Here is a 12923-nt window from a genome sequence, read left to right as displayed (position 1 = left end):
TCAGAACATTTAGTTCCGAACGCTGTGTATGTGCGCTGCAGGGGGTCGGCCACGCCCCCTCGTGGCATCACACCCCACCCCCTCAATACAAGTCTGTGGAAGGGGGCGTGGTGGACCCCCGCAGCTTGCACACAGTATTCGGAACTAAATGTTTTGAACGCTGGCCAGTGGAGTACCCCTTTAATCTTAAAAGCTTGAATTCACTTAAAATACTCAGTGTGTAAAAAAAAGTTGTTTATTTACAGGTTGCCTAAACAGATTAAATACACCATACACTAAATGCAGATATAAATATACTTGAGAAAGTATATTTTCAAAACATAACATTTTACAAATCTGTCATTTTACCCACTAGGTAAGGTAACGTATTATCCAAGTAACAATTTATAATACATTATATATACAAATATACAACTGTTTCTAAAAATAACACTCTGCTTAGAATAATCCTAAAGTGATAAAGAAAAGTACACAAAATAGCATATAACTATCATACAGAAGCTGAATGTTGACATAGCAGCCTTACTTCCTAAAGATAACATTGAGTTTGGTATACATTGATCGCAGTTGACTCTACAGTAATCACAAGGAGAGATCTGTTGCATGGTCAAAGAATTATATGTTCGGGTCGCCATCATTTCTGTAAGAAAAAGGGAAATTGTAAATTTCTACAGAAAACAAACATTATAAATAATGTCTGTACATAACACAATGGCCCTCATTTACTATTGCAATTTCATATAAATTATGGTGAACAATATTATTGTGAAATGCATTTCACTCTATTTATTGATGTTGTACACCAAAAATTGTGTATGCATCAAAATATCCTTATGTCATCACTTTCAGCTATTTCTCCAAAATGTGGCCTTAGCTTTCTACTTTTTCACAATCCGAGACATTTATTAATCCAGTTCCCTGATCAAGTTCCCCCCATCTTCACTCTTCTTCCAAGATGAGTGCTTGGAGCACAACCTGGCCACTCAGCCAATCACTGACCAAATCAGGACACTGCTGTGGGCAGTGATTGGCTGAGCCAGCAGGTCCTGCACCGATCACTCGTCTTGAAAGTAGAGATAAGATCAGGGAACTGGACGAAGGTTGGAGTGGTTGGGGGGGAGGGGTGTCAGAGTAGAAAAGAGGCTAGGTAAGTATGTTGCTTTTTTTTTTTTTTACCTTCCTGCCCCAGCAGGAGGTTTGGTTGGCATGTTCTTTATATACCCTTGACCCCTAATAGTCAGTCTGTTTTAAGCTTTTTGGATTAAGCAATTGTTTCATATTTTTCAACATATTTTTGTAAACTGTACAATGTGTGGTATATAAAAGAGGTTACATAAATTTTTTTGTTTTAGTTCTTTTTCTGAATAAGACTATGCTCACACAGTGTAAAATGAATAGCAAAATATAGACATAAAATGGAATTAAAGTATGGACACATTTTTTATCTAATAATGGCCACAATATCAGGCTATAGAAAAGTGGCTGCCAGTGCACACAGTGTTTAAAAAACCATAGGTAATTTATCAACTGTGCACTGGCAGCCATTTTTCCATAGACTTTTATTGTGTACATTATTATTAAAAAAAATATGGCCATATTCTATTCCTATTTTAAATCTGTATTTTGCTATTCATTTTACACTGTGCAAACATGGCACAGCTCATGTTCCCATGCCGTATCATTACATACAATTGTGAGCACTTATTTTGTGGATCAGGAGTTAACATTTCTGTGTCTATATCTATACATTTATTTTTTGTAAACAAAGGCAATATTAGTAACCTGCGGAACTTACCAGGATTGTAGTAATCCAAGACTTTAACAACAGCATCTTGAGAATGTGCTACTTTGGCAAAACGAACAATTGGGATAGATATACAGAGTCCTTCTTTGGTCACCTAATAAAAAAAGATAACAAATATGAAGCTACGTTCTCACATTTGAAATATTACAATATAATGTAATGTGCGAAAACAGACAGGTCTGTTAATCAACATATTGTGCAGTAAACTACTATTTATATTACAATTTGTTTGTTCATTGCTTAACTTATTGCTTTGAACTTGAAAAATTTTTCATACATGGGGCTGTATGAAGGCTAATTTTTTAGGCTGTAATCTGTAGTTTTTATCGGTACAATTTAGTATCGGTGCCACATTGAGTATATATGATTTTTTTTTCCATATTTTTTGGTATGTGATGTGAGCAAAAATAAGCAATTTTGTGCTTTGTTATTGTTTTTTTTACATTTACATCATTCACTGTACTGGATAATTAACATTATATTTCAATAGTTCAGCTATTTCCACACAAGGCAATATCAAATATGTTGATTTTATTATTTTTTATTTACAGGGGGGTGATTTACATTTTTATTGGGGAGAGGATTATTTAAAAAAATCTTTATTATTTACGTTACATTGATAAGTCCCAATATTTATGCTATGACTTTTTAGTGCTATACATTGGCATAGCACTGATCAATAATATCGGCAATCCACTTGTACAGTCTGCCAGACAGCAGATTATTAGGCTTTCCACATGCAAATATATTGACATCTATGAAATATTATTTCCTATTTGTAGAACAAACAATAATTGTATCATAACGTTTATAACTCACCAAATCAAAGTAAAGATAAACTTTTCCTTCTTTTGGCTCAACCAGTTTTAGAGACTGAATAGGAATAACTCCTTTAGGGCTTAGAGTGAATCCACTGAGGTATCCTACATCTAACAATGCCATTCCACTTTCATTCCCTTTACCCTGGAAGCTGATGACAAAAACATAACATTAGTGGGAAGAAAAAATATTTATCAATAAAGAAAAAAATCCTTACTTTATTAATAATAAGATGGGAACTGGGCTGTGGTCTTACTTACCGCATGCAGACATCCACAGAGAGTCTGTTTATGTTATTTGTCTCTTCTTTCACTGTCACATTTAGCTGGAAAGCTTCAGGTACAGTGTTTTGCCTGTGCCTTGATGAGGACTTCCGATTGTATATTAGATTAATCTATAAAAAATATTACTAATAATTAGTATTAATCATTTTATAATATTATGCCAACAAGTAATTGTAGACCGGAAATGTCTTATAAACTCCTTAAAAGCAAGTCCCTAGATTTTCTGCTTACTACTTGTCAGTAAAAGGGAAAACAACTATAGAGTAAACAATGGCCATGATTTACGTAGTGTGTTGGGTTTTTATTAGTGTGGAATCTTGTTTCAGACTTGCATGATTCCACTGTATTTACTTTTCAGAAACACAAGTCGGGAAAGTTCTAACCACCTTTTCCTTGGTGGGAATTTACAGCCATATACATAGAGGATTTTGTGAGAACACACCCCTTTTCAATGTGACCATGCCCCTTTTTCGGGTTTGTCAGATTTGTACGTTTATTTTGGTGCATTGTGCCATAAATTCTGGTGCAGTCAGAATTTGTGGCACAGTGAGCCACATTATGATGCACTGTTCCACATTTTGGCACATAACCTGAAAAAATCAGGACTACTAAGAATATAGAAAGCTAAATATTGCACCTCACACAACCATCTCCAAGACTTCTCCCGAGTTTCCCCCATATACATTCGGTATCCCGACACATCAAGCTCTCACCCACCATGAAGAAGACCTTCAAAAGCAACCTGAAGACTTATCTCTTTAAGGCTGGGTTCACATATGTCTGGCATCCAGCATAGGTAAACTCAGACTATATCTCTATGCAACTGATGCCACAACTGATGACAAGTTGTCATCAGTTGTATGGCATCCGGCGTCCATTGTTTCTGGTGCCCTCCAGCCTGTCCAACCAACTGGCGTCAAAATTGAGATGCTGGATAATTGTGAACTGTCCCATTCAAAGGAGTGCACACTGGAGGGAATCTATGCTGGACAACTGATATATGTCAACCCAACCCTATGACTTTCAATAATCCTGTTGTCACTTGACTGTGCTTGTCAGGGATTGAAAACACCATTTTTATTTAGAAATATATAAAATGATGTATCTGTACACACTGGGTAATATGTGCAAAAATAAAGGATAATGTAAATACAGAGATCAGATCACTGCTTTCAATTGCTACCCTGAATTGGATAGCTCCCCCCACTACAGAAATGTTTGACAGATTTATAAAAATGTAACAGCATTAAAATCTCAACTAATGAAATGTTTTCCTTGGGACCCTGTAGAAATGATTCATTTCCTGTGAAATGTACAGAGACATTAAGAATAGAAACAGTGAGATTTTTACCTGGAGAATAGCCAATCCTCTTCCAATGGCAGTAGCATTGACTTGCAAATGCTGGGAAACCTTAATCTAATAATAAAACAAAAGGATAAACCATGTATTATGTACAGATTAACATTCATGTAATACAGTGCTTTTTGTAGATTTTTATTGTCTGAATCCAGAAGTTTATAAAAAAAAAACCTGTATTAATAAAACTATTATTATAATTATTATCATAGTAACTTATGTGATTATGCATGTAAGTATGATAAAGTGCAGTGGTGTCCAAACTGCAGACCCCCACCTGATGCAAAACTACAACTCCCGGCAGACACAAACAGCTGAGGCCTCTATGCAAAAACAGCATATGGGGGGACCCTCTTCTGCTAACTTTGGCAAAGTGTAAAGGTCTGTTCACATGTGCATATTTTCTGCTGCAGATCTGCTGTAGATTTGCTGTAGCAGATTTTGCTTCTCATTGAAGTCAATGTGCAGCAAAATCTGAGGCAGATCTACAACAGAAAATACACACGTGTGAACAGACCCTAAATCAGTGTTCAGCTCCTTTTGGGCCCCAAAACAGAGTTGAATGGTTCCATTACACAATTCCATTGACATTAAATGCAATCCAGCATGTTTCTGTCTGGTGTCCATTTATTTTCAGGATCTGCAGGAAAAAAAAATTACTTCTTGCATATTTTTTTTTCTTAGCTCAGGTCCCAATTTTTGAGTCTGTGAACGGTCCTCCTCAAATGGACTTGAATGCACTTAACGTATTTTTCACCGTATAAGACGCACTTTTTCTTCCCCAAAACTGGGGGGAAAAGTTGGTGCGTCTTATACGGCGAATACACACCTATCGCGACGGTCCCTGCGGCCATCAACGGCCGGGAACCGCGGCTAATACAGGACATCACCGATCGCGGTGATGCCCTGTATTAACCCTTCAGACGTGGCGATCAAAGCTGACCGCCACGTCTGAAGCGAAAGTGACACTAACCCGGCTGCATCGGGAGGGACCTTACCTGCCTCCTCGGTGTCTGCTCCGTTCCGGGATCCCCTGCATGGCCGGCGCTCTCCTTCATCGTCATCACGTAGCGTCGTGATGGCAGCGACGGAGAGCGAGGATACCGGGCAGCAGAGATGTTCCGGAGCAACGGGAACACCCCGGGGACATGGCGAAAGCAATGGGGGGCGACATCCAGGGCAGCGGTGACGAGTGGTGACGGGTCCGGAGTGGCGGGGACACGTGAGTATTACCTCCTATACCAGTGGTCTTCAACCTGTGGACCTCGGCTGTCTGGGCATGCTGGGAGTTGTAGTTTTGCAACATCTGGAGGTCCGCTGGTTGAAGATCACTGTGACCTATACTTTACATTGTATTCTAGATTTTCCTCATTTATAATTGGGTGCGTCTTATATGCCGGAGCGTCCTATAGGGCGAAAAATACGGTACCCACAAATTATTTTGTGTGAAAAACAGAAAGATTGTTCTACTTTCCGGATAATGTTGATATGTAATTCTAATAATTTAGGGCAATTAAGGGCTTAATAAAAACAATAAAGGCCGGCTCTTTACATGACAGTGTGCTCAGCCTATCACCAACCGAGGCAGGAGATCGCTGCGGCCCGTGATAGGCTGACAGCTCTGTGATGTTCCCATCCCCAGCGTGAGGTTGTTACCAGAGCGATGACGGGGGAATCTAGAAAGGTGAGTTAAAGTTTATTTTATTTATTTTTGCAGCCCGGGCACAAGGAATATGTAGTACAGTACAGATTTCCAGCGCCATCGGCCCGCAACTCACAGGAGGACGAGGTGACATATGATTAGTTTTCTGATGTGGGGGACAGCGTAACACTGGGCTGATAAACTGGGGGGGGAGGAGCAGAACAGCGCCCGCAGGTCACACATGATTGGGGACAGCGCGCTGCAGCTGATAATTAAGTCATTCGAGAGGGGGAGGGGCCCAACCGGTATTGCGGTATGGGAAAAATTCATATCGTGAGGGGAAAAAATTTTGGTATTCGGTATGAACCAGTATACCGCCCAGCACTATGGTGAAGTCCTGGTATCACAATGTTCTAGCCAGTGGAACTCCAGTAGAAAAAGCTTGAAAAGTCCTGATATATAATATATGCATTTGTATCCATTGTCAAATTAGTCTATAAAGTGTAGTATATTTACCTGTTGACTTTGTAAGACTAGAAGGTTTTCATTGCTGATATGAAAAGTTATGGGCACATATGAATCCAGTCCAGTAACAGCCAACGTAAGAGATGTATCATGAGGTGGGGCCAAGAGCAAAAAGCTGGACAGGGCTTGGAGAGCTATTATAGTATCCTGGTAAAACAATAAAAAGCATAATACTTTAATAGTAACTTAACTCAAACACTGATACTTAAAATCAAGGCCAGGGGCATAACTATAGGGAGGTTGCACAAGGGCCCTGGTGCCTAAGGGGCCCCCAAGACACTAATGCTTCATGAGTTAAATATATATATATATACTCTCTATTCTGCTTAATAGAGGAGGATGCTAAAGAAAAGCCCCCCAACTATTAACCTAGCATTCTCTAATAAGGGCATATGGGTTTTCTAAACCAGACAACCCCCTATAAAGCATCTAAATGATAATCTTAAGAATAACTAAAAGTCTGATTTTACATTTTTCATAGTTCATGGTAACACATATAGTACCTATGTCAGCAACTTTGCTATTTTTCAACTATTTATGTAATTTCAAAGTGTCACATACATTCATAGGCTGTTATATCCTGCATACAGTATGTGAAGAAACAAAGGAAAACTACCACAATACCACATAGGTTTAAATTAGAGGGGTAAAGGTTTCTGCAGTAATATCAGGAAGTATTACTTTACTGAGAGAGTAGTGGATACGTGGAATAGCCTTCCTGCAGAAGTGGTAGCTACAAATACAGTGAATGAATTAAGGTATGCATGGGATAAGCATAAGGCTATCCTTTATATAAGATAGGGCCAGGGACTATTCATAGGATTCAGATTATTGGGCAGACTAAATGGGCCTAATGGTTCTTATCTGCTGACACATTCTATGTTTCTATGTAAAAGCAGTTTTACCTGAGTAGACAAATAACCTCCGATATGGTTCCTATGTTGACTTAGCCATTTCATAACAGGTATACCATCCATAATTCTGCCCTGTTGGTAACAGGATAGAAGGGCATATGCTGCTGTTTCAATATCTGTTGTTCTTGGCTGCCAGTAATAGTTTGACATTTCCGATGGTGAAGACCAAAACTTAATCCCTTCTGTAGAAATTAAAGGACACCAAAATGTCATATATCATCATTGTATTTATAGCATTTATATATATGATTTAAACTGTGCACATTCCATATACTAACCTCCACTGTTTGCTCTTGAATAGAGCAGAGTCAAGGCCTCATGTGCTTTTGAGCTATTGGCCAATGACAGGGCATATGCCACCATTGAGAGGGTATAATTGCTAGCAATTCCTTCATCAAACTTCCTTTCAAGATATTGCACAGCTTTTTTTACTCTGGTTGCATAGAGGTTCTGGAACAAACAAAAACATTTCTGCATGAAAGATGGAATTTCTTTCAACAATGTTTGGAGATATATAAAAAAAAAAAAAAAAGTTTGCCAAAATGTTTTCTTGGTCAGCCCTGATTTGATTATGTGTCAACTGTCAACAAAATGTTATTTTTATACTTGTCAGAAAATACCATCTGAGAATATCATAAATATGTTATGTAAAAGTTATCACCTACTCTGCTATAATCCATTTATATCTTATTTGTGTATCTTAAAGGACATCTGTAGTGCTCTGAACTTTATCCCCTAGGGGATAAGTTTTAGATCGCAGGGGGGGTCCGAGTACTGGGGGCCCCCGCGATCTCCTGTACGGGGCAGCGGCAATGTACAGGAAAGAGGGCTTTCTGTCCCCGGCATGCCCCTCCATGTATCTCTATGGGATTAATGGAGGGGCGTGCCGGCTGGCCTCTCATGCGGGGACGGAACGCACCCTTTCCTGTACATTGCCGTGGCCCCGTACTATAGATCGCGGGGGGCCCCAGCGCTTGGACCCCCCATATCTAAAACTTATCCCCTATCCTAAAGATAGGGGATAAGTTTTAGATATGGGAGGGGCCAAGCGCTGGGGCCCCCCGCGATCTATAGCACTACAGATGTCCTTTAATAACAACTCCGAAATGAGGGGGTTCTAAAAAATACATACAAAAATTTCAGTTCAATGGGTGATTTTGCTAAGAGCCTAGTCACATTTCACGCAATTTTAAAGCCACAATTATTATTATACTCATATATACCATACTCACCCTGTAATAGCTATCCTCTAGCAGTGAAGTCACTATGTAGGCAGTTAGGGTGATGGGACCATCTTGCCCTCCTTGAAGCTCGCGGTGGATAACATTTCCAGGCTCAGAGAATATGCCAGTGTTCAGGTCTTGATACTGCACCAGCCATTCTACTGTTTCATTTAAGACCATTGGATTTATGTATATAAATGTGCGAGCTTGGAGGAAGCATCTGAAAACAAATGCTGACAACCTAAAGGGAAATTTATATCATTACATTGTATGAAAACTACTTTGTATTTGCGTTACATTATTTTTACTGAACATACACTTTAGTTGCTTTTTTTTTTTATTTATACAGTATGGTTTAACTAGAACACAAACAATACAGCAGTACACAGTAAATTACATATGTAAATATTAAATATATGGATTATTTTGAATAAAATTCAGGTTCTTAACTCACACTTTGATCAACTTGCGTGAGCCTATCCACCAGAAACAACATGATTTCATTTCAGATAGGAATCTACACCTATTTAATGTAGGAAACGAGGGAGCCTACGGCTTAATCCATTCCACTTAGAGCTCCCCTTATAATAACAAACAGTTATGGGGCACTTGCCCACTATGGAAAATATCTAATGAACTTTAATGTGCCTACATCTATGGGTACTCATATTCTCATAAATACTATGGGCTTGGATGACGCCATGGAATTTAGAAAAGAAACATTTTTCAGAGTTTAGCTAACAATTTAACCACATAAATCTTTATCTTACCAGGTACTTCCAGAAGAATCAGAGTTTCCAAATGCACTAAAAGATCCATCATATCGCCTGTAACTGAGCTCCTTTTGATAACCTAAACATCAAATATAAACAATTATTATTCAGTAATTACCGTATTTTTCGCCATATAAGACGCACTTTTTCTTCCCCAAAACTGGGGGGGAAAAGTTGGTGCGCCTTATACGGCAAATACACATTAAAACTCTGTCCTATTGCGGCGGTCCCTGCGGCCATCAACGGCCGGGACCCGGGGCTAATACAGGACATCACCGATCGCGGTGATGCCCTGTATTAACCCTTCAGATGCAACGATCAAAGCTGACCGCCGCGTCTGAAGCAAAAGTGACACCAACCCGGCTGCTCAGTCGGGCTGTTCGGGACCGCCGCGGTGAAATCGCAGCATCCCAAAGAGCTTACAGGACACTGGGAAGGACCTTACCTGCCTCCTCGGTGTCTGCTCCGTCCCGGGATCCCCTGCATGACGGGCGCTCTCCTTCGTCGTCATCACGTCGTTGCGCACGCCGTCCAATAGGAGCGTTGTGCGTAGCGGTGTGATGGCGGCAACGGAGAGCGGGGATACCGTGTAGCAGAGACGTTCCGGAGCGATGGGGACACCCCGGGACGCGGCGACAGCGATGGAGGGCGACATCCAGGGCAGCGGTGACGGGTCCGGAGTGGCGGGGACACGTGAGTACTACCTCCTATACCAGTGGTCTTCAACCTGAGGACCTCCAGATGTTGCAAAACATCTGGAGCGACGGGGACACCCCGGGGACGCGGCGACAGTGATGGAGGGCGACATCCAGGGCATCGGTGACAGGTCAGGAGTGGCGGGGACACGTGAGTATTACCTCCTATACCAGTGGTCTTTAACCTGCGGACCTCCAGATGTTGCAAAACTACAACTCCCAGCATGCCGGGACAGCCAACGGCTGTCCGGGCATGCTGGGAGTTGTAGTTTTGCAAAATCTGAAGGTCCGCAGGTTGAAGATCACTGTCCTATACTTTACATTGTATTTGGTTCAGAATCTTTATTTTCTGGATTTTTATCCTTTAAAATTGGGTGCGTCTTATATGCCGGAGCATCTTCTATGATGAAAAATACGGTACATTATGCATTTAGTTGTAGTCTCAGTGGCCAAGATTTATTAGACCCAAACAATGTATCAGTTGCTTGGTCTTGCCTGTATTTGTACATGATACAGAAATGGAAGTAAAGAAATTACCTTGTTCCATGACGTTTATGGCCCTTTCTCTGATATCACTTTTTAGCTGATGAGTTGCTATTAGATATTGCAGAATATAGATATTTGGTGCAAAGCTGATCATGTTTTGCTCTCCGCAGCCATGTGGCATCTTAATTAGTGATTCAAGGCCATTAATTGAAGACCCAAGAAGATCGCCTGTCAAAACATTCACAAGAACAAAAAGTTATGTTAAAAAAAAAAACGCTTCATACTGTATACTGTTAAGAGAAAAATTTTTGAGAAAACTACATCCATTGCAGTATTCTTTTAAGTGTGCATAGTAAATATGAGATTATTATAGTTAAAACATAAACTGGATAAACCCCTTGTGGCACCCAGATGTACACAATACATGGAGCTGAAAGCCCTAGCATGGTTTATTGTTCAGTCACCATTGTGAGAAAGGCTAGGTGCCTCTAAAGCATGGACACATTGGGAAAACGTCAAAGTGACATGCCAATGTATCTATAATTAAACTGGCATGGGTCCCTTTGATTTCAGTGGAACTAACGTAGTCAGCTAGTGACTATGTTTGGGTCATTTTCAAGTATTTTCAAGCATATACAAGTTTCTGGTTTAAAATGAATGGACTTCCAATACTCTTGATTGCTTTTGTCTCGGGGCAAGTCTTGGGCACTAAATTTGGCCAGAAGATCAAACAGATATCCTGCCACCAGGGCCACCATTGGAGGTATGCTTTAAAGGGTAACTCCGCCCCTAGACATCTTATCCCCTAACCAAAGGATTGGGGATAAATATGTCTGATTGCAGGGTTCTGGCCGCTGGGGACCCCTGCGATCTCCCTGTGCATCCGGCATTCATTAAGAGCATCGGGTGCAGTGCCGGAGGCTCGTGACGTCATGGCCATGTAACGCTCAATGCCCCCAAAGACTTGCATTGAGGGGTCCTCCACTCATGACGCATCACAAGTCATCAGGCAGGGAGTGAAGTTCACTCTGTGCACCGGATGTGTGGGGTGCCACAGCCAACAACAGATATCAGTCAAGAGATATCAGATGTAGTCCACAGTCGGCCCCCACCGTGTATGGAGCTGGCTTTGCTTAAGAGTCCACTCAATACTATCTGGATGCCATGATGTAACAGTATGAACAGTATTCATAGGGAATATAAAAACACTTGCATATCTCCTCTACCTTCTTATGTAGATGTAAACTTAGTTGTAAAGCACATTCGTATGGTTGGAAATTGCCAAAATATAACACTGCACATGAAAATTACATGTATTGGAAATAAATTCTTACCAGTTACAGTGACGTATATTTCTTCACTGCCAAGAACCACATCATTAGGAAAAGTAAATGACATGTTCTTTGATACAATTGTAGATGTATTTTCATTACCAATAAGCTCAAATAGAGCAGTCTGTGAATAAAAGTACTTCACACCTTCAGCCTGTATGGGATAAAAGTATATCAGTAAAGTTGTACCTAAATTACTATAGTTTAGACATTAATACTTTATTACTTTCATGAAAATATTATAATTTATTTAACCCTTTTAGGCACACTAAGCCAAAGCTAGTATTTACTTTATTTAATGTGTATGTAAATGCAATCTATTGTTCCCTGTATATACACTGCTCAAAAAATAAAGGGAACACTAAGATAACACATACTAGATCTGAATGAATGAACTACTCGTAAGAAATACTTTCGTCTTTACATAGTTGAATGTGCTGACAACAAAATCACACAAAAGTTATCAATGGAAATTAAATTTATCAACCCATGGAGGTCCGGATATGGAGTCACACTCAAAATCAAAGTGGAAATCCACACTACAGGCTGATCCAACTTTGATGTAATGTCCTTAGAACAAGTCAAAATGAGGCTCAGTAGTGTGTGTGGCCTCCATGTGCCCGTATGACCTCCCTACAATGCCTGGACATGCTCCTGATGAGGTGGCGGATGGTCTCCTGAGGGATGTTCTCCCAGACCTGGACTAAAGCATCCGCCAACTCCTGGACAGTCTGTGGTGCAAAGTGGCGTTGGTGGATGGAGCGAGACATGATGTCCCAGATGTGCTCAATCGGATTCAGGTCTGGGGAACGGGCGGGTCAGTCCATAGCATCAATGCCTTCCTCTTGCAGGAAATGCTGGCACACTCCAGCCACATGAGGTCTAACATTGTCTTGCATTAGGAGGAACCCAGCGCCAACTGCACCAGCATATGGTCTCACAAGAGGTCTGAGGATCTCATCTCGGTACCTAATGGCAGTCAGGCTACCTCTGGCAAGCACATGTCAACACAGACAGGAGTACAAAGAAGGGTGACAAAATAACACTAGATCCACCGCCATGCACAATAG

General features: G+C 40.5%; 1 protein-coding gene across 1 annotated transcript in view; it reads right to left on the bottom strand.

The window, feature by feature from the left end:
* Positions 1-264: 264 nt before the first annotated feature.
* Positions 265-12923, bottom strand: part of LOC130361023 (uncharacterized) — a 229556-nt gene continuing 216897 nt past the window's right edge. The window contains exons 56-67 of the mRNA XM_056563582.1: positions 11857-12007; positions 10574-10750; positions 9339-9420; positions 8578-8809; positions 7624-7795; positions 7337-7527; positions 6423-6578; positions 4259-4324; positions 2884-3017; positions 2624-2774; positions 1796-1898; positions 265-640 (exon numbers count right to left, since the gene is read on the bottom strand). Of these exons, the coding sequence (XP_056419557.1) occupies positions 450-640; positions 1796-1898; positions 2624-2774; positions 2884-3017; positions 4259-4324; positions 6423-6578; positions 7337-7527; positions 7624-7795; positions 8578-8809; positions 9339-9420; positions 10574-10750; positions 11857-12007 (1806 nt within the window). The 3' untranslated portion in view covers positions 265-449. The remainder of the gene's footprint in view (positions 641-1795; positions 1899-2623; positions 2775-2883; positions 3018-4258; positions 4325-6422; positions 6579-7336; positions 7528-7623; positions 7796-8577; positions 8810-9338; positions 9421-10573; positions 10751-11856; positions 12008-12923) is intronic.

The sequence above is a fragment of the Hyla sarda genome, chromosome 3, assembly GCF_029499605.1.
Source record: "Hyla sarda isolate aHylSar1 chromosome 3, aHylSar1.hap1, whole genome shotgun sequence".
Lineage (NCBI taxonomy): Eukaryota > Metazoa > Chordata > Amphibia > Anura > Hylidae > Hyla > Hyla sarda.
This window is presented reverse-complemented; position numbering and strand designations above follow the sequence as displayed.